Raw genomic sequence first — 22,227 nt, 5'->3', positions numbered from 1 at the left:
TTCAGAATCTCAATCTGAGGACCATCCTTCTCCTTAATTACCTTGAAACTAATGGAATAATGATCACATGCATGGTACAGTGTGTGGAGTTCAACACATTGAGATCAATTCCTCAAGTGGGCAACCCCAGTGAAGACAATGCTTGTAGCACATGCTAGCTTGCTAAACACAGACTTACTGATTTTTACTAACCATTTGTTGAAATGAATGGATGGGTAACCTAGGCATTCCTGCCCATGGGTGAGAAATAGAACTGGGAAACTGTATGTGGGGAAAATGAAATATGGGATTATTGTAGGATTGATGTAAATGGGTGGTTGATGGTCATCACTGACTTGATGGGCCAAAGGGTCTGGTTAGGTGCTGTCTCCCTCAGTGACTCAATTTGTGTTACACAAGTGTCAGAAAACACCATCTTAGAAGAGATTATTATCATCTCCCCTACTCATTTAACTGGCAACATCTTGGGAAGTTACCATTGATCAGAAATTTATATGCACTGGAGTTACTAACTTGGCCACAACCAACTCAGCAGCAGAGCATTTGCCTTACTGCAGAGCTTTCCAGTGTCTAAAATGCATGAGCAGGGTTACAGTGGAATAATAAAGCAGCCTGCCTGATTGGTGCACTGTCCAATGGAGTAGCATAGTGACATAGCTACTGGAGCTGCTGTCTCAATTTTGGCAACACAGGATCAATCCTGACCCCTGGAGCTCTTAAGTGGAGTCTTCAAGTTCTTTCTGTGACTATATGGGTTTCCTGCCACATCCAAAAGATGTGCAAGTTGGTAGGTTAATTGGCCACTATAAACTGACCCTAATTTCAATTCAGTGCTACCCTTCAATAAATTCAGTCATCCCCTTATTTTAGTCCTGAGGTTCTGGAAAAAACATTTTACACATGAGATTGTAGTTACTTTTGGCCTCAATTTTCCTAGGGGATGAGATATTTCTGTGAGCCAATGTAGGCTTGATGGGCTGAATAGCCTCCTTTTATGTCGCATCGAGATAACTTACTTTACAACTAATGCATAGGATCTGCAGTCTGTTCTGTCTGCACAGTACACTGTGGCAATTTACTGAGCTTCTTTGATCGCATCCAACAGATCTAGGACCACCTCTCTCATTCAGGAGTACCATTACCTTCAAGTTTCCCTCCTTCATTCATCACCATTACATACAAATATTTCTTTATTGGTGCTGGGTTGAAATATTGGGATTCTTCATCAACAGCACTGTAGAATTATGTTCACCTGGACTCACTCACTCAATGTCACTGATGAGTAATTTTCAATGTCATTCACACCCCATGGAGAATAAGAAAACTCTGAATCATCTTAAATCCAGAAATGACCTAATTACGAACTGAGCCAGGGCTAGTTTTACGTATTTAGGGGATAAGGAATTTTCTCCCCAATTACAAACTGCCAGCATATGAATTTAGTACCTATTCAGTACATCTTGTTACGTGACTCTTCAAAGAAAGGTTTAATCAGTTTTATTCAACCTTGTAAACAAAAGTCAACCTTCACCATTATACTCCAAGGCTTACCTTCAGTTTACTTCCATCCAAGTGCAACAATTGTTCACCATCAATGTTACTAGCAGTGAATTCTGATACATAGTGTTCCATGTTCAACCCAATTAGCCAATGGCACACTTGCTGTGTGGTCCAAGTTGAAACAAGGCAGTATGGCTGTCCTTCATCAAGGAACTGGCATATGAAATTAATTTAAAATTGGATTGAATTATTTAAATTACATTAAAACTACATTATAAATCAGTATTGTACAAAAATGGACTTTAAAAACATGTTGCAATAAAAATGTTATTAATTCCTCATGAATTGTGTTTATGAATGAAATCTTTTTTTGGAAATAACAGCAATTCTAAAATACTGGTATGCCTTTTTTAATCGGTTTCATAGCAATATGTACCATGCATTAAAGAATATGATGATAAACAAATGTAGCTACATCTGCAGGAAGAGTGGCTAACTGTACCACAGTTCTTTGAGATAGGAGCATCAGAAATGAGCAGGAATAGACTACTCAATTAGATTATGGCTGGTCTTTTATCTCAGAGTCCTAGAGCACTACAGCACAGAAACAGGTCCTTTGACACATTGAGTTAATGCCAATCAGTTTTTCTGCCTAGTCCCCTCTACCCATACCTGGAGCATAGCCCTCCATACTTCTCTCATCCATGTGCCTGTCCAAGCTTCTCTTACAAATTACTATCTAACCGGCATCTAGCATTTCTGCTGGCAGCTCGTTCCACACTCACACCATCCTCTGAATGAAGAAGTTACCCCTTATATTCCCCTTAAATATTTCACCTTTCAACCCAAACCTATAACCTCTAGTTCCAGTCTCACCCAACCTCAAAGCCTGCAAAAACCTTTTCAAACTTTCTCTATAATCAGATCCTCAAGTCTTGGCAACATCCTTGTAAATTTTCTTTGCGCTCTTCCAAGCTTATTGATATCTTTCAATAGGTAGGTGACCAGAACACCACACGATACTTCATATTTGGCCTCACCAATGTCTTGTACAAGTTCAACATAACATCCCACCTCCTGTACTCAAATTTCTGTATCATTGATCTCAAATCATCTGTGTATATACCTATTCAAGCACTGTTACAATGGTTTATGTTGCAATGTGATAATTTGTCAACTTACTAAACAACTAGAGTATATGCTCAACCTCCTTTCCATCCAGTCAGATGGCAAATCTCCATCTCAGAAATTGACCTTTGAATCTTCTTGTACTACCTCTGTTGTAAGTTTATCCTTCTAGGGGTAGGGAGATCAAATCTGTTGGAAGCAGCATATTGAAACAGCTAGCATAGGTGTTGTCTCACAATTTCAGTGATTCTATTCAATCCTGATCTCCGGTCCTGTGAAGTTTGTACTTACTCCCCATAACCATATGGGTTCCGTCTGGATGCTGCTACATCCCAGTGATGGCCATGATAAGTTTTCCTTAGTGTGCATGTGAGTGGCAGGAGTTGGTGGGAATGTGGGGACAATAAATAAAAAGGGATCAGTGTAGAATTAGTATAAATGGGTGCTTGATACTGATGACTCGATGGGCTGAAGGACCTATTTCCTGGCTGTATGGCCCTATATCTCTCTGATAGTACTGTACTGCATACCAGTTGCAGTCTACATAATTTCAGTATGATACCTCCACTGTTGTACTCAAATATTCCTACACTTATGACTAATGTACTGCTAACCTTCCTCATCACATGCTGCATTAGTTAACTTTCTCTATTTCATCCAAGTACACCAATGTGCCTCTGAATACCTCCACCTTCCAGTCTCTTACCATTTACAAAATACTCTGTTTTTTCCAAATCAGATGACCTCACATTTTGCCACATTATATTCTACACTTCATGCCTTTTTTTTCCCATTCACTTAATCTGTCCATATCTCCACTGGAGTATTTTCACATAAAGAATTGAAGGTGAGATCATATGGGGAAGAAGTACCAACTGATTGTAACTAATTTGCATAGAAGTGAAAAAATTATTCAGTTCACGAAGCAAAACGTTCCTTTCCCAGCAATATGGCAAACATCCTGTGAGCTGGAGGTTCTTGTTAATGGTGTCAATTTAGCTTTTTCGTAGCCTTCCCATTTATGACCAGTGTCATTGATCTCTGTACATCTGGAAGGCTGAGAAGGTGACCAGAAAGGCTTCACATTAATCATGCAGGTACCACAAAGCTCTCATGTTACATTATTCACTTAGTTATAGAAAAAAATATTTTGTACAAATTTCTAAAAACCTTACATTGATATTAATATCACCTTATTTCCTGATGCCTCAGTGAAGAAACATGGTCATTCATAATTGGCATGCTGGTCCCTGACCCGGAGAGCAGAGAAATCAGCCAGAGGACCCCTATTTCTGAACACTGGTCCTCTTATATCTCTCCCTCTGTTCCTCTCGTACATTTATGGACTGCAGATGAGGCTGGCTATTAACTTAGTTTAATATTCTTTAGAAAGTAGAAGATTGAAGGAAGATTTGATAGAGATATACAAAACTATGAGGCTTCTTCCACTGAAGTTGGGTGGGTCTAACACCAGAGGTAATGGCTTAAGGGTGAAAGGTGAGAAGTTTAAGGGGAAATTTCTTCACAGAGTGTTGTGAGAGTGTGGAATGAGCTCCCAGCACAAGTGGTCCATGCGACTCGATTTCAACGTTTAAGAGAAGTTTGGATAAGTACATGGATAGTAGGGATATGGAAGGCTATGGTCCCTGTGCAGGTCGTTGGGAGTAAGCAGTTTAAGTGGTTTTTGACATGGACTAGATGGACCAAAGGGTCTGTTTATCAATGGTCATTGCTGAGGTGATGTTGGAAGATGAACCACATGACCACTGCTTCTGTAACTGTAACAAAGTGCAAATATTGTCCTCAGAAGAGGAAGGAGTGTTTTAATGTCTCCTGGAAACCTATCAGTATAAGTTTCATTATACATAACAATATAACAATGCAGGGTGAAAATAGACTCTTGCTCAATTGGCTAGAATATTTTTCAGTTTTAATGAATCTGTGGCAAATATCTGTGTCATGGTAGTTTAGGATTCATTTAAAAGGGATCAAAATATTGAAAAAGTAGCAGGTGTTTTGAAGCTGAAGATAAACAATTCCAATAGATGCATGATAAATAAAAGGATTTTAATTCTACAAGCTTTAAGCCATGTTTGAAGGCTACCACAGTTTAGGGTTGCACCTTATTCTAGATGGTCCTCATTACTCTCAACCTCAGTAGGTGTTGATATGCTTCTCTATGTTAGGTTAAGAGAAAGATAATCCAAGGACAGTGGTCTTGATCATTTTCCAATGAACTCTGTTGAAACAGTTTTTTCACCTAACAGACTAGAATTAGTCTTAACTGCTGTTGACTGGCTGTCCACACTCAAAACTATCAACAATCCCTCAGAGCAGAATTAAAGGGTGGAATGCGAAAGAAGAGGATTGAGAAGAGCAATGATGGCAAAAAAAGTCAAAATTAGGAGTATAAGAGTAAAATAATATACCAGTGACCATCAATATTACAAACACTTACTTCTTCAGAGGACAGAGGCAGATGGGTGGTTGCAGCTCGTGAAACAGCAGTTGAGCTACCTAGAATTCTGGGGCTTCCACTTCGAGGACTGGTATCTTCACTCAGTGTCGACTCCTGTGTGCACAGAGATGAATTTCAATGCTGTTTATTTCATGAGAATGGTTGCAGCAAAGTTTCAAATCTAATTTCATTATTGAGTGCAAGTGAACACAAAGTGTTAGAAATTCCTCTTGGATGTTACTGCACTGGGTATTTATTATTGCAATCGATATTCATTTCTCATTGTGTCACAGAGCACCAACAGAGGCCATTTGGCTCATCTGTCCATGCTAACCATCAAATACAGTACCCGTCTATACAAATCCCATTTCTCAATGGATATTTACTGGATATCTTTTAATCATTGTGAGAGTGCCTGCCTCCACCACCCTCTCAGGTAATATCTTTCCGATTGCTCTGTCCTTTGAGTGAAATGGCTCTTCTTCAAATCCCTTCTAAACCATTTACCCCTCATTGTAAATCTATGTCTTTAAGTTTGAAATAGTCTGCTATGGGGGAAAACTTCCTAACTTCTACCCTTTCTATGGCTCTCATAATTTTGTATTCACTGTCAAGATCTGCATCACCCCCCCCCCCCCAATCCTTTTCTGCTCTGAAGCAGGAGAACCTAGCTTATCTAATCTATCTTTTCTCCATTCCATTCAATGAAATTGAATGTCATATGATACATACAACGGGGTGGCAATCCTATGAATTTCTATGCTCAGAGCTTCATAATTATAATAGCAAGACGAACACAACAGTACAACTCTTAAATACACATTGTTTGGTATTGATAAATTGATTACCTTGGAACAAGAAAGGAACTCCCTCGCGATATAGTATTAGTTATGATAGAAAGATGGAACAAAGTTGCCATTTAGAAATACTTTTGCTCCTAATATTGTTTCTTCTTTCTTTGTCCCAGGAAACCATTGTTTTCTAGTTGCAGACCTTCATTTCATTGTCATCTTCCAGAATCTTGATAAATTATTTATTTGGAGACTTGTAAAAGAATATTATCAAACTATCCAGTTTTTGCAGTGGGTGAGGGAGGAGTAGTAGGTAGAAGTTTACCTCGTCAGTTAATGTCATGGATGAAATTCAAAATAGGACACCTTGTCTGGTCCCTTAGAGATGATGAGCTTGGCTAAAACTGAAGCTTGGCTAATAATGCTCTATAGGTTTAACTGATGTGCTTAAAGGACCAGGATCCTGAACATGAAAACTGCAGCAAATGGCAGACATGATTTAATTTATAACTATGTGTGTTAATCTGAACAGCTAATATGCTACATATGAAAGAGAAAAAACAATGAAATGCATAACACAAGAATAGTAGCAAATAAATCAATAAAAGTATGATATTTGACTACACTCTAAGCAGGTCTTTACACCATAATACTGCAGCGGTGATATCAGCCTCTACTCCATGTCCAGCAACTTCTTTGTGCAAGCGCATTATATATGAAGAGGACCACACATAAGAAGGGTCTTGGCCCAAAACGTTGACTGTTTATTCATTTCCATAGATGCTGTCTGACCTGCCCAGTTCCTCCAGCGTTCTGTGCGTGTATACATACAACCCCAGATCGTAATTGTCGATGGTAATGATTGGTGTCTCCACTACATTCTGGTCAAGGACATTTGTTTTCTTTATGCTAATGGTAAGCCTGAAGTCCTTGCATGCCTTAGAGAAACGGTCCATGAGAGCTTGTAGTTGCTGTTTGGTGTGCGAGGTTATAGCAGCGTCATCATCGAAGAGCATGTCACGTATTAAGATCTTTCACACCTTTGTTCTTGCTCTCAGGTGCACAGGGTTGAACAGCCGCCCATTAGACCTGGTGTGCATGTAGACGCCTTCTGTCGACGTCCCAAATACATGCTTCAATAGCATAGAGAAGAAGATGCCGAATAATGTTGGGGCCAACACAGTCACAGGAATTAGTCAAAACTTTCAATTAGCATATGGCCCATTTTAACTTACTATTGTCAGTGAATACAATGTTATAGTTCATTGCTTAATTGCATTTACTATTTGAGCTATATTTACAGTCAAAACTTGAAATTCATAATCTGCATATAGTCAAGTTTAGGGCAAAATAGTAACAATTTTTGCTTTATTCACATCTTGCTGGATTGCTGCTGCTGTGAGCATGAGTGTGAAACTGTCATGACTTGAAACCCTGTATAGTACCAAGTTCAAAGTAAATTTATTATCAAAGTACATACATGTCACCATATACAAATCTTAGATTCATTTTCTTGTGACGATACTCAACAAATCCATAATAGAATCAATGAAAGTCCGCACCAACTTGGGCGTTCAATCAGTGTGCAAAAGACAAGGAACCGTGCAAAGTCAAAAAGAAATAAATAATAATAAATAAGTAAGTAATAAATATTGAGAACATGAGGTGAAGAATCCTTGAAAGTGACTCCATAGGTTGTGGGAACAGTTCCGTGATGGGCAAGTGAAGTTATCTCCTCTGGTTCAAGAGCCTGAGGGTTGAGGGGTAATAACTGTTCCTGCACTGAATGGTGTGAGTCCTGAGGCTCCTGTACTTTCTTCCTGATGGCAGCCAGTTACCATGTCTGTTTTTTTGGTCCACAGTTTGAGATTTCAGACCCACTATTGTTCCCTGATGATGAACACTAAGAGTACCCAATCTTCATGTGGATTTGAACTGAGCTGCAAAGAAGGAGCTGATTGATACAGTTGGGATTTGACTGAATGGTATTTCTCGTCATTCAATACATAAAATAACACCACAGTAATGTTTAGGAAGTCTCAGGATCCTAAGTACTAGAGTCCTATTCAACATGTGCTGAGCTCAGTAGTAATGCAGCAATGACTAGTAATATAGGAATTTGAAGACTAGCACATATGTAGATTACATATTTTGTCTTGCAAACAAGCCACCATATGAGGTCCAATAACTTTCTTGGAGGCTAGGTTCAAGTTGATCACATTACTGTTGATAGTCTCTGGTCACTGTTGCAGAATATCTTTATACATAGACACACTTGTGTAACTATATGTGGAGGCAAATCGTGCTATTTATTAGAAGGGTCATGTCTTGTGTCTGCTTTGTAACAATGTAATAATGACTAGTATATGCCAGTTTCAAGTCTTGGTATGAACTTAGATTAGGGGTTTTGTCATGCAAATTAATCATTACTTTTTTGACTGATATCTACTTTGGTTTGAGGAACATGTTGGTCTGAAGACCTTATTATGTTTCTTGACTGTGTGCTGTTTTGGGGTGCGGTGGGGATTTAGACCCTGCACAGTAGAACAGCCCAATAGCACAAGATGCTCAAGGCACAGCCCAGGGATCACTCTAGATATTTGAGAAGAAAAGGACTTTTTAAAAGAAGTACTGTATATGTTCAATCCTAGCTACTGTAGAAAGCTTTCAATGTGAAATCGGAGCATTCTCTGCATTTCTCTGTTCTGGTTAGAAAGGAGCTGCAGGGAATAGCTGTTGTCCACAAAGATTCAAGATTGTTTAATGTAATTTTTAGTACATGAGTGTAAAGGAGAATTAAATAATTGTTACTCCAGATCCGATACAACACTAAAAAAAACTCAAAAGTTAAAGAACACAAAAATAATTAAAAAACAATAAATATAAATACACAAAATGGCTTATATACATAGATTGGATAAAATTGTGGTTGGAGGTGTAGCCAAACAGTTGCTTGGCGAAAGTAACTGTTTTGAGTCTGGTGGTCCTGGTGTGGATGCTACATAATCTGCTCCTTGATGGGAGTGGGATGAACAGTCCATAAGCAGGGTGAATGGGATCCTTTTTGATGCTACTAGCCCTTTTCCGGCACTTTTCTATATATATATATATGTCTTTGATGGTGGGTAGGCTGGTTCCGGTGATGCTTAAACACTATGCCAATCCCACCTCTCAATGCCCCAGTATGAAACAAAGATCCTGTTCTTTTCAGGGGTTTCATTCAGCCAATTGCCTCCTGCCAAGCAGTAGCCCAGATGTGCCAAAGCATCTCTGAGTTGTTTGTATCCACTGTAATGGAAGTTATCCATCAGGTCAAAGGTTGGAGAGTTTCACCACACAACAAAGAACCAGCTGAGTAGTGCACATGGTGGTCAGAATTGAAAATGGACATTCAATGTATAGCACCACTGATATTACCCAGCACAATATATTGCTTCCAATATGTAAAGCTTTTCAGCCAATTTATCAATTTGTGATATAAAAATAATTCATCTAAAACTGGATTTTTTCCCACTTGCATAGCAAAAAACACAAATGTTTCCAATACCAGAAACAAATTAATTCTACAGGGCTTTCTACAAATCTTTTAAAATGCTTTGAATTCCACAGAGGATAAAAAATCCACTGAAAAGAGTTATTTAAAAGCGTTAGCAGCATACAATTGTTTGGAAACAAATGGCTGAGTTTCTTGGTTTATTCAGTTGCCAGTTTTAGCAATTGTTTCCCAAACGAGAACAAAATATTATTTCCAATTATTATGAACATTTTGTGACAAAGTTTTGGACAAATGCCATCTATAATGTCATTAGTACAAATTGAAGTAATTGGGAATGACATTAAAAAACCTCCATTGCTAACATTACAAAGCACCATTCCCCATTACATAATGCAGCTTTATTTGAATCTTTCAAATAAATTGTCTATGGATTGCCAGCAATAACATTAGCAGTGGATACCATAACATCGACTATATGTAGCCTATGAATGAGATTCCCATGGCCATTTTGACAAGCAACATCATCACTATTATCACCAGCTCTGACAGGGCAGGGAGTTGGCTTGTGGCATTTAAACACAGCCTCTAGGTATTGGTCATGAGCTCAAAATTTAGGAGCTCAAGCGATAGAGGAATATACATCTTTGTTGACTTGTATCTAGAAGTTATTGATGACACATGTAGTTGATCTGTTTCTATAATCCTCTGCCTACTGTTGAAAGAAGCCAATAACATTAAGAAACAATCAGAAACTGATTGGAAAGCTGAGCCTATTGGTCCTGAACACCTCCCTCTGCAACTGGATCCTAGACATCTTGACTGGGAGACCTCAGTCAGTCCGGATCGGGAGCAGCATCTCCAACACATAAGAACATAAGAAATAGGAGCAGGAGTAGGCCAATCGGCCCCTCAAGCCTGCTCTGCCATTCAACAAGATCATGGCTGATCCAATCTTAACTCTAGTTTAACACCATCACACTGAGCACGGAGGCTCCCCAGGGCTGTGTGCTCAGTCCACTGTTGTTCACTCTACTGACCCACGACTGTGCTGCAACACACAGCTTGAACCATATCATCAAGTTCACCGATGACACCACCGTGGTGGGTCTCATCAGCAAGAACGACGAGTCAGCTTACGGAGAGGAGGTGCAGTGGCTGACGGACTGGTGCAGAGCCAGTAACCTGTCTCTTAATGTGAACAAAACAAAATAGATTGTTGTTGACTTCAGGAGGGCATGGAGCGACCACTCCCCGCTGAACATCGACGGCTCCTCGGTAGAGATCGTAAAGAGCACCAAATTTCTTAGTGTTCACCTGACGGAGAATCTCACCTGGTCCCTCAACACTAGCTCCATAGCAAAGAAAGCCCAGCAGCGTTTCTACTTTTTGCAAAGGCTGAGGAAAGTCCATCTCCCACCCCCCATCCTCATCACATTCTACAGGGGTTGTATTGAGAGCATCCTGAGCAGCTGCATCACTGCCTGGTTTGGAAATTGCACCATCTCAGATCGCAAGACCCTGCAGCGGATAGTGAGGTCAGCTGAGAAGATCATCGGGGTCTCTCTTCCCGCCATCACGGACATTTACACTACATACTGCATCCGCAAAGGAACCAGCATTATGAAGGACCCCATGCACCCGACATACAATCTCTTCTCCCTCCTGCCATCTGGGAAAAGGCTCCGAAACATTCGGGCTCTTACGACCAGACTATATAACAGTTTCTTCCCCCAAGCCATCAGACTCCTCAATACCCGAAGCCTGGACTGATACCTTGCCCTACTGTCCTGTTTATTATTTATTGTAATGCCGGTACTGTTTTTGTGCACTTTATGCAGTCCAGTGTAGGTCTGTAGTCTAGTATAGTTTTCTCTGTGTTTTTTTTATTACGTAGTTCAGTCTAGTTTTTTGTACTGTGTCATGTAACACCATGGTCCTGAAAAACGTTGTCTCATTTTTCCTATGTACTGTACCAGCAGTTATGGTCGAAATGACAATAAAAGTTAACTTGACTTGACTTGACTTGAAGTGTTTGCTGTAATTTGGTGGTAGAAAGCTTTTGTATAAATGTATTAAATGATTGTCTTCCAACTTGACAATCTTAATCTTCTTCAAATGAATGCCCATCAATTAGTTAAGTGTGCGCTCCTATTCACACCTGATGTACCAAAATTGTGGCGGTTTCAATGGAACATTTGGTTATGGGATTGCTAATCTTCTACCAATTATGTTAAATCTGTGTACCCTGGTCCTTAGCCCCTCTACTTGGGGAAACTGCTCATTCTTTCTCACCTGTGGTAACTCTACCACGAGTCATATAGAAATTTTCCTATTAATAATTATTGCTGTTTTAAGGTTGTAGCACTTTAGAATGGTAACATAACTAACTGTACTTTATATGTAGCAACAATACTTGATATACAGTACTGTGCAAGTGTCTTTAGCGTATGTAAAAAGAATTCTGTAAAGCAAAGGTGCTTTCAAAAATAATGAAATAAAATGTTTCAAAATCTCAAAACATTACTATAAAAGAGCAGTGAATGGTAAAAAACTAAATCAAATCAAAATTTGGTGTGACCACCCTTTGCTGTTAAAACTGCATCAATTCTCTTAGGTAATGTACACTGTCGTGCAGTTTTATAAGAAAATTGGCTGGTAGGTTGTTCCAAGCATCTTGAAGAACTTGCCACAGTTCTTCTACAGACTCTGGGTGCCTCGCTTGCTTCTGGCTCTCCAGGTAATCCCAGGCAGTCTCGATGGTGTAGAGATCAGGGCTTCGTGGAGGGTACAGATTTTTGTACAGTACTGTAGAAGCTATCAGAGAAGACATCTGATGACAGGAAAACAAGTTCTGATGGAAATAACTGAGGGGATGGAATGGAAGGTAATGCTCTGAGAACTGACATGTACTGGATGGGCTAAATGGCCTCCTGTGTTGTTAGGAGACCTGAGTCATTTTTAAAGAAGTTTTTAAATTAATTTCTAACTGGTCTATAACTAAATAAATTAATAGAGCAGGTAAGTGAACAATAGAGTAATTGAAAGATCAGAATCCAGAAAAATTATTTAATTTACAAACAATAAATGTGAATAACAGTACCATAAACTAAAGTTTACAGAACTGTTTTGTTGTGCTCACAGGTTAGTTGATCAAAATGTAATCCCAGATTATTCTTCACAGTAAATACATGTGAAGTGCAATCCCATAAGTCACTATGTGTGTGTTTGTTATCCGAGTATGGCAATCCTGTACAAAGAATCCACACCAACAGTGTGCTTGAGCAGCTCATGTTCTGTTTATGGTGCACAATAGAATCAAGTTTAATTATTCTCTTCATGTACTCAGACACATCACTGAAGGCTACAAACTGTCACAGTGAACTATCAATCCGCAAAACTGGATTGAAACACTCAACTAGAAATGGCATTTTAAAATCTGAGGGAAATTTTCAAGCACTGAATTTTTACTTAATTCATTGTTAGAGGGATGCTGTTGGAGGGCATTATCGGGGAATAATGGAGCTTATCCACATGGCTGGATACTGGTGCAAGCAGATTAAACTATCTGTTATATGTACTGTCTGTTTTTATCTTTTATTGGTTCAAATGGAAGTCCAAGTATGCAGCAAGTTATGCTTGTGTCAAATCCCTTTTCAGGAGGGCTAGCTTAAGGTGACCCCCAGTGAGTTGAGATGGAGAACAAGATAGTGAGGATAGAACAGTAAAGACCTTTCTCTCAATGTGATTTGTAAATACTGTACATTTGACACAGCCAAGCTGATGACATCTGATCTCAGGACATCAAACTTCACTTGATTTGCCCACCATCTCTGTGATTTGGAGTCAAACTCTTCCAAACCACAAAAGGCTTCTCTGACATCTCACTGCCAGAGTAAAAAATGCTTTTGAGGAGTTTCAACCATGGCAGTGAATAAAAATCCCTTACCATCAACTGGCACTTATCTCACCCAAAGACACAGAAGGATGAATACTAAACACATGATTATACTTCTGAGTCTGTGATGGAGGCACCGTGTTGTAGCAAAGCAACGAGAACCATATAGACCATTTAAATGGGATGTGCTAAACTTACTCCCTTTCCTTTAACTGACATCCCAACTGTGGTAGTGAAAACATACAGAATATGCCTATAAAGGATCACAGCTTTACTGTGATCATGTCTTCAGTGTGAGTAATCAAGTTTCTTTCCATATGTACCAGAAATAGGATCACTTATGTTGATTTATTTTAATTAAGCAGTGACTGATCCAAAATTGTTTACCTGGAGAGGAATGCATCAGCAAATATGTCTGTGTGAAATCATGTCAATTGTGAAATTAGAAACATAGAAAAGCATAGAAAACCTACAGCACAATACAGGCCCTTTGGCCCACAAAGTTGTGCCAAACATGTCCCTACCTTAGAAATTACTATGCTGACCTATAGCCCTCTATTTTACTAAGCTCCATGTACCTATATAAAAGCCTCTTAAAAGACCCTATTGTATCTGCCTCCACCACGGTTGCCGGCAGCCCATTCCACGCACTCACCACTCTCTGAGTAAAAAACTTACCCTTGGCATCTCCTCTGTACGTATTCCCCAGCACATTAAACCTGTGTCCTCTTGTGGCAACCATTTCAGCCCTGGGAAAAAGCATCTGACTATCCACACAATCAATGCCTCTCATCATCTTGTACACCTCTATCAGGTCACCTCTCATCCTCCTTTGCTCCAAGGAGAAAAGGCCGAGTTCACTCAACCTAATCTCATAAGGCATGCTGCCCAATCCAGGCAACATCCTTGTAAGTCTACTCTGCACCCTTTCAATGGCTTCCACATCCTTCCTGTAGTGAGGTGACCAGAACTGATCCAGTACTCCAAGTTGGGTCTGACCAGGGTCCTATATAGCTGCAAAATAACCTCTCGGCTCCTAAATTCAATTCCACGATTGATAAAGGCCAATACACCATATGCTTTCTTGACCACAGAGTCAACCTGTGCAGCTGCTTTGAGCGTCCTATGGACTCGGAACCCAAGATCCCTCTGATCCTCCACACTGCCAAGAGTCTTACCATTAATACTATATTCTGCCATCATATTTGACCAACCAAAATCCACAAGGCACTGTCCCCTTGGATCCCATGCCTCCTTACTTTCTGAATAAGCCTTGCATGGGGTACTTTATCAAATGCCTTGCTGAAATCCATATACACTACACCTATTGCACTTCCTTCATCAATGTGTTTAGTCACATCCTCAAAAAATTCAATCAGGCACGTAAGGCACGACCTACCCTTCACAAAGCTGTGCTGACTACTCCTAATCATATTATACCTCTCCAAATGTTCATAAATCCTGCCTCTCAGGATCTTCTCCATCAACTTATCAACCACTGATGTAAGACTCATTGGTCTATAATTCCCTGGGCTATCTCTACTCCCTTTCTTGAATAATGGAACAACATCTGCAACCCTCCATTCCTCCGGAACCTCTCCCGTCCCCATTGATGATGCAAAGATCATTGCCAGAGGCTCAGCAATCTCCTCTCTCACCTCCCACAGTAGCCTGGGGTACATCTCGTCCGGTCCCGGCAACTTATCCAATTTGATGCTTTACAAAAGCTCCAGCACATCCTCTTTCTTGATATCTATATGCTCAAGCTTTTCAGTCTGCTGCAAATCATCACTACAATCAATTAATCCTTTTCCATAGTGAATACTGAAGTGAATTATTCATTAAGTACCTCTGCTATTTCCTCTGATTTCATACACGCTTTGCCACTGTCACACTCGATAGGTCCTATTCTTTCACGTCTTATCCTCTTGCTCTTCACATACCTGTAGAATGCCTTAGGGTTTTCCTTAATACTTCCTGCCAAGGCCTTCTCATGGCCCCTTCTGGCCCTCCTAATATCCTTCTTAAGCTCCTTCCTAGTAGCCTTATAATCTTCTAGATCTCTAACATTAACTAGCTCGCTGAACCTTTTGTAAGGTTCCTTGCAAATTGTACTGAGTGCTTGAGATCTACATCAGTACACCTCACTTTTTCCTCTGCATCAGAGATATGCCTACATAAATTGGAGCTCAACACACCACAGAAGCATTGTGGAGCAGTCTCAGCAGAATGGAATAAATCACATTATGTTCTTGCTTTGTCCCTGTCTCAAAGGACTTTCTGCTGACATTGGATGACCTGATTGCTCAGCCTTGCAACTGAATACAGGCTGCTCAAACATCTTTCAAAATCTCAGAGAGTGTGCTACAACTGATAGCATTTAACTTCTGAGCTGTTCGCTAAATGAGTGCCTGAGTGGTGATACTACAGACATCGCATCATCACTGGAGCTTTTTGAGGATATTAGGATCAAGATCCCAAGGGTACAAGACAAGGGCCTGTCTAATTACAAAGAGTCTATCCACACAGTATTCAGTGATACTACGTTGTTGGAATTGTCTGATGAATTATGCACTCGCAGGCTCAAGTTTTCTAGGCATTCATCACCTGAGATAGTGACAACTTAGAAACATAGAAACAAAGAAAACCTACAGCACAATACAGGCCCTTCGGTCCACAAAGCTGTGCCGAACATAATCTTACCTTAGAAATTATCTAGGATTACCCATAGCCCTCTATTTTCCTAAGCTCCACGTACCTATCCAGGAGTCTCTTCAAAGACCCTATTGTATCCACCTCCACCACCTTCGCTGGCAGACCATTCCACTCACTCACCACTCTCTGAGTAAAAAACTTACCCCTGACATCTCCTCTATACCTACTTCCAAGCACCTTAGAACTGTGCCCTCTCGTGCTAGCCATTTCAGCCCTGGGAAAAAGCCTCTGTCTATCCACACGATCAATGCATCTCATCATCTTATACACGTCTATCAGGTCACCTCTCATCCTCTGTCGCTCCAAGGAGAAAAGGCCGAGTTCACTCAACCTATTCTCATGAAGCATGCTCGCCAATCCAGGCAGTATCCTTGTAAATCTCCTCTGCACCCTTTCTATAGATTCCACATCCTTGCTGTAGTGAGGCGACCAGAACTGATCACTGTACTCCAAGTGGGGTCTGAGCAGCGTCCTATATAGCTGCAACATTTCCTCGCAGCTCCTAAATTCATTTCCACGATTGATAAAGGCCAATAAACCATACGCCTTCTTAACCACAGAGTCATCCTGCATAGCAGCTTTGAGTGTCCTATGGACTCAGACCCCAAGATCCCTCTGATCCTCCACACTGCCAAGAGTCTTACCATTAATACTATATTCTGCCATCATATTTGACCTACCAAAATGAACCACCTCACACTTATCTGGGTTGAATTCCACCTGCCACTTCTCAGCCCAGTTTTGCATCCTATCGATGTCCCGCTGTAACCTCTGACAGCCCTCCACACTATCCACAACACCCCCAACCTTTGTGTCATCAGCAAACTTATTAACCCATCCCTCCACTTCCTCATCCAGGTCATTTATAAAAATCACAAAGATTAAGGGTCCCAGACAGATCACTGGTGACTGACCTCCATGTAGAAAATGACCTGCCTACAAGCACTCTTTGCCTTCTGTGGGCAAGCCAGTTCTGGATCCACAAAGCAATATCCCCTTGGATCCCATGGCTCCTTATTTTCTCAATAAGCCTTGCATGTGGTACCTCATCAAATGCCTTGCTGAAATCTATATACCCTACATCTACTACTCTACCAACATCAATGTGTTTAGTCACATCCTCAGAAAATCCAATCAGGCTCGCAAGGCACAATCTGCCTTTGACAAAGCTATGCTGACTATTCCTAATCATATTATGCCTCTCCAAATGTTCATAAATCCTGCCTCTAAGGATCTTTTCTATCAACTCACCAACCACTGAAGTAAGACTGACTGGTCTATAATTCCCTGGGCTATCTCTACTCCCTTTCTTGAAGAAGGGAACAACATCCACAACCTTCCAATCCTCTGGAACCTCTCCTGTCCCCACTGATGATGCAACAATCATCGCCAGAGGCTCAGCAATCTCCTCCCTCACCTCCCACAGTAGCCTCGCGTACATCTCGTCCGGTACCGGTGACTTTTCCAACTTGATGCTTTCCAAAAGCTCCAGCTCATCCTCTTCCTTAATATCTACATGCTCAAGCTTTTCAGTCCGCTCTAAGTCATCCCTACAATCGCCAAGATCCTTTTCCATAGTGAAAAGTACTGAAGCAAAGTATTCATTAAGTACCTCTGCTAACTCCTCCGGTTCCATGCACACTTTTCCACTTGCACTCTTGATCGGTCCTATTCTCTCACATCTATCCTCTTGCTCTTCACATACTTGTAGAATGCCTTGGGGTTGCCCTTAATCCTGTCCGCCAATGCCTTCTCATGGCCCCTTCTGGCTCTCCTAATTTCATTCTTGGGCTCCTTCCTGCTAGCCTTATAATTTTCTAGATCTCTATCATTACCTATTTTTTGAACATTTCATAAGCTCTTCTTTTCATCTTGACTAGATTTACAACAGCCTTTGTACACCATGGTTCATATACCCTACCATCCTTTCCCTGTCTCATTTGGAACATACCTATGCAGAACTCCACACAAATATCCCCTGAACATTTGCCACATTTCTTCCATACGTTTCCCTGAGAATATCTGTTTCCAATTTATGCTTCCAAGTTCCTACCTGATTGCCTCATATTTCCCCTTACTCCAATTAAACACTTTCCTAACTTGTCTGTTCCTATCTCTCTCCAAAGCTATGTAAAGGAGATATAATTCTGATCACTATCTCCAAGATGCTCTCCCACTGAGAGATCTGACACCTGACCAGGTTCATTTCCCGATACCAGATCAAGTACAACCTCTCCTCTTGTAGGCTTATCTACATTGTGTCAGGAAACCTTCCTGAACACACCTAACAAACTCCACCCTATCTAAACCTCTTGCTCTAGGGAGATGCCAATTAATGTTTGGGAAATTTAAATCTTCCACCATGATAACCCTGTTATTATTAAACCTTTCCAGAATCTGTCTCCCTATCTGTTCCTCGATGTCCCTGTCACTATTGGATGGTTGATAAAAAAACACCCAATAGAGTTATTGCCCCTTTCCTGTTTCTAACTTCTACCCACAGAGACTAAGTAGACAATCCCTCCATGACTTCCTCCATTTCTGCAGCCATGACACTATCTCTGATCAACAGTGCCACACCCCCCACCTATTTTGCCTCCCTCCCTGTCCTTTCTGAAGCATCTAAAGCCTGGCACTCAAAGTAACCATTCCTGCCCCTGAGCCATCCAAGTCTCTGTAATGGCCACAACAAAATAGCTCCAAGTACTGATCTACACTCAAAATTCATCAACTTTGTTTATAATACTCCTTGCATTAAAATAGACACATCTCAAACCATTGATCTGAGTGTATCCCTTCTCTATCACCTGCCTAACCTCCCTCTCACACTTGCAGGACATTCTTTGGCCTCTCACTTCTGCTTTGTCCAAGAAGGTCAAGGCTTTGTGTCCAGTTCATTCCAGACAGCATCAGCTGATGTTTCGCATGTTTCCCAGCTCCTTTCAGCCTCAGTAAGGCCAGAGACTCTATCCTACCAAAGAATTGCACCCTGATTTTAGATCAGAGAAGGTGGCATCTTGGGCATTGGAATTTGCCAGTGTTTTTGACCTGCCACTAACCTCAGTAGCCATTGACAGTAACCCCAGAACTATCTTCAGCAGCAAATTTCATTCCTCAATGTACTTGATCATAGAACATTGATCATGAAAAGAATTTTTTGATGCTCAATGCTGTGATGCTAGGTGAAGATGGTAAGGACCCAAGTGCTGGAGTATCCAAGACTAGAATCAAAGCATGATTTCAAGTCTGAAACAAAAACAGAGTTCTTGACTAGATGCTAGACGAAAATCAAAATGAGACAGAAATCCTAAAGACAGTCACAGACTGAGCTGACAACTGAGCACTGAACCTGAGTTTAGGTACTCCTTAAATATCCAAATCTTGGTGCCAAAATGTGGCTAACAGAGCAGACCAGAATCTTTAAAAGGACCCTGCCAGCTATCCATACTTTGGAGAATTGGAGTGCCTAAACCTTGGAGACTGTCTCAGTCAGGTGTGTACTATAACACAATACCAGGTTTCTTGTAGTATCCACAAGTCCTTCATCCAGAGGGGGTCCACACTGCTGAAAAATTTCAATGGCCTTCAGCACCCAGAGGGATGAAACCTAGTGGAGATGGGGGAAGGCTCCCCTACTTTCATGGCTCTTCACACCTCAACTGTGCAGTGCCGAAAAATCATAATGGAAAATGCCATTAGTTTCCTGAAGACGAGATTCCTTTAGAGCATGGGTACCCAGCTATATGCATCCTACTGCATCTGGGGAGGGAGTTGGTGTGCAGTCTAACAGTGAGTCTCACCCTGCTCTGCTGGGTGAGAAGCTGACAGTGATGCAGGTGGATGCTTCCCTGGTGTCATGGATTATTGATTACCTGACTGGCAGACCACAGTATGTGCACTTGCAACACTGTGTGTCAGACAGAGTGGTCAGCAGCACTGGGGCTCCACAGGAGACTGTCCCATCTCCCTTTCTCTTCACCATCTACACCTCGGACTTCAACTACTGCACAGAGTCATGCCATCTTCAGAAGTTCTCTGATGACTCTGCCATAGCTGGATGCATCAGCAGGGGAGATGATGCTGAGTACAGGGCTACGGTGGGAAACTTTGTCGCATGGTGCGAGCAGAATCATCTGCAGCTTAATGTGAAAAAGGCTAAGGAGCTGGTGGTGGACCTGAGGAGGGCTAAGGCACCGGTGACCCCTGTTTCCATCCAAGGGGTCAGTGTGGACATGGTGGAGGATTACAAATACCTGGGGATATGAATTGACAATGAACTGGACTGGTCAAAGAACACTGAGGCTGTCTACAAGAAGGGTCAGAGCCATCTCTACTTCCTGAGGAGACTGAGGTCCTTTAACATCTGCCGGACAATGCTGAGGATGTTCGACAAGTCTGTGGTGGCCAGTGCTATCATGTTTGCTGTTGTGTCCTAGGGCAGCAGGCTGAGGGTAGCAGACACCAACAGAATCAACAAACTCATTCGTAAGGCCAGTGATGTTGTGGGGGTGGAACTGGACTCTCTGATAGTGGTGTCTGAAAAGAGGATGCTGTCCAAGTTGCATGCCATTTTGGACAATGACTCCCATCCACTCCATTATGTACTGGTTAGGCACAGGAGTACATTCAGCCAGAGACTCATTCCACTGAGATGTAACACTGAGCATCATAGGAAGTCATTCCTGCCTGTGGCCATCAAACTTTACAACTCCTCCCTTGGAGTGTCAGACACCCTGAGCCAATAGGCTGGTCCTGGACTTATTTCCACTTGGCGTAATTTACTTATTATTATTTAATTATTTATGGTTTTATATTGCTATATTTCTTCACTATTCTTGGTTGGTGCAGCTGTAACGAAACCCAATTTCCCTCAGGATCAATAAAGTATGTCTGTCTGTCTGTCTGTCCTAGTCGCTTTTCCTCTGATTGCAAGACCCTATTGGATATTGTTAATGTGGAGTGCTAGGGGGCAGTTAGGCACTTCATCCAAGCTGGAGTCAGTGTTACTCCCCAGCATTGGGCTGCATACTGTTACAACATTCATGGACTCAGGGCCTTGGACTGTATATTTTTTGTGTGACTACTTTACTGATATTTTAAATGTGCTTGCTTGCATATGTGTTATATGTGCCTTGTGCTCTGCATAACTGTTGGTACTGCATTTTGCACTTTGGCCCTGAAGTAACACTGTTTCATGGGTATTCATGTATGGTTGAATAATAATAAAACTTCAAAAAGGATCCAGTGCTTTCCTGGTGTATATGATGAATAAACTCTTCTCAGGCTTCCGGCTGGGCACAGATAGTGATAATAACTGACATTTCAATGACAAACTCTGCCATCTTCATCAGGGATTATGCCCGGGCATGTCTAGTCTAGTGGTATTTATACCCCTATTATCCATCCTTCCTTATTGATTAGTCCTCATCCAATCAGGTTTACATTGTCCTTATCTTGTTTACAATTAAATTCCAGTTCATACTTAGAATGAGACCTTCATCTTTGTTAAAATTAATTTCCTTCACCAGGTGGACCCAAAACCCATTGGCGTGACACAGTAGTTTTGTGCCATCGAAGTCAATCCTATGGCCATTGCAGATGCAGTGTTCTGCTACCACCGATTTCTCCAAGTACCCATACGGATACACTTTGATGTGGGGTTCCACCCAACAATATGTGCTGCTTCATGTTCACAGGGAATCCTGTAAACACCAGCTGTCCTGAGTCCCAGGTCACCTTCAACCTGCATAAGCTGTGATTTGAGCTTCCCTAGGGGTTTGTGGATGGTATTAATCTGGTATTTCTTCAGGATCCTGATGATCCTTCCAGAAACCTTGGAAATATAGGGAAGACTGGCGGTAGTGACAGGTTCCTCCTCGTTGTTCGGTTTCCTGGTTTTTCCATCGGCCCGATTGATTTCCTTACCTTGTAGCCATTCTGCAGGAATGTTGTGTGAAATTGTCTTATTTCCTCGGGGAGACATAAAACTACTGTGTATCTAATAAACTTTATTAGGTACACCTGTACACCTGTTCATTATTTCAGAAATGGTTAATCTCCTTGATCAAAATGATATGCACAAGGTAGGAAGATGCATATAGGAGATACAATTCCAAGCCAATGAAACCATACTCACTTAGCAAGGAGAATTTGCAGATTAAAATCCATGTACCATGTATCTCATTAAAATCTAAGCAATTGTGCTATTTTATCACCTCATGGTACATGGAGCAGACTAACAATG

General features: G+C 41.1%; 1 protein-coding gene across 1 annotated transcript in view; it reads right to left on the bottom strand.

The window, feature by feature from the left end:
• Positions 1–22,227, bottom strand: part of samd14 (sterile alpha motif domain containing 14) — a 160,710-nt gene that overhangs the window by 3,474 nt on the left and 135,009 nt on the right. Inside the window, exons 8-9 of the mRNA XM_059956595.1 lie at positions 5,087–5,200; positions 1,552–1,713 (exon numbers count right to left, since the gene is read on the bottom strand). Of these exons, the coding sequence (XP_059812578.1) occupies positions 1,552–1,713; positions 5,087–5,200 (276 nt within the window). The remainder of the gene's footprint in view (positions 1–1,551; positions 1,714–5,086; positions 5,201–22,227) is intronic.

This window comes from Hypanus sabinus, chromosome X1, assembly GCF_030144855.1.
Source record: "Hypanus sabinus isolate sHypSab1 chromosome X1, sHypSab1.hap1, whole genome shotgun sequence".
Lineage (NCBI taxonomy): Eukaryota > Metazoa > Chordata > Chondrichthyes > Myliobatiformes > Dasyatidae > Hypanus > Hypanus sabinus.
This window is presented reverse-complemented; position numbering and strand designations above follow the sequence as displayed.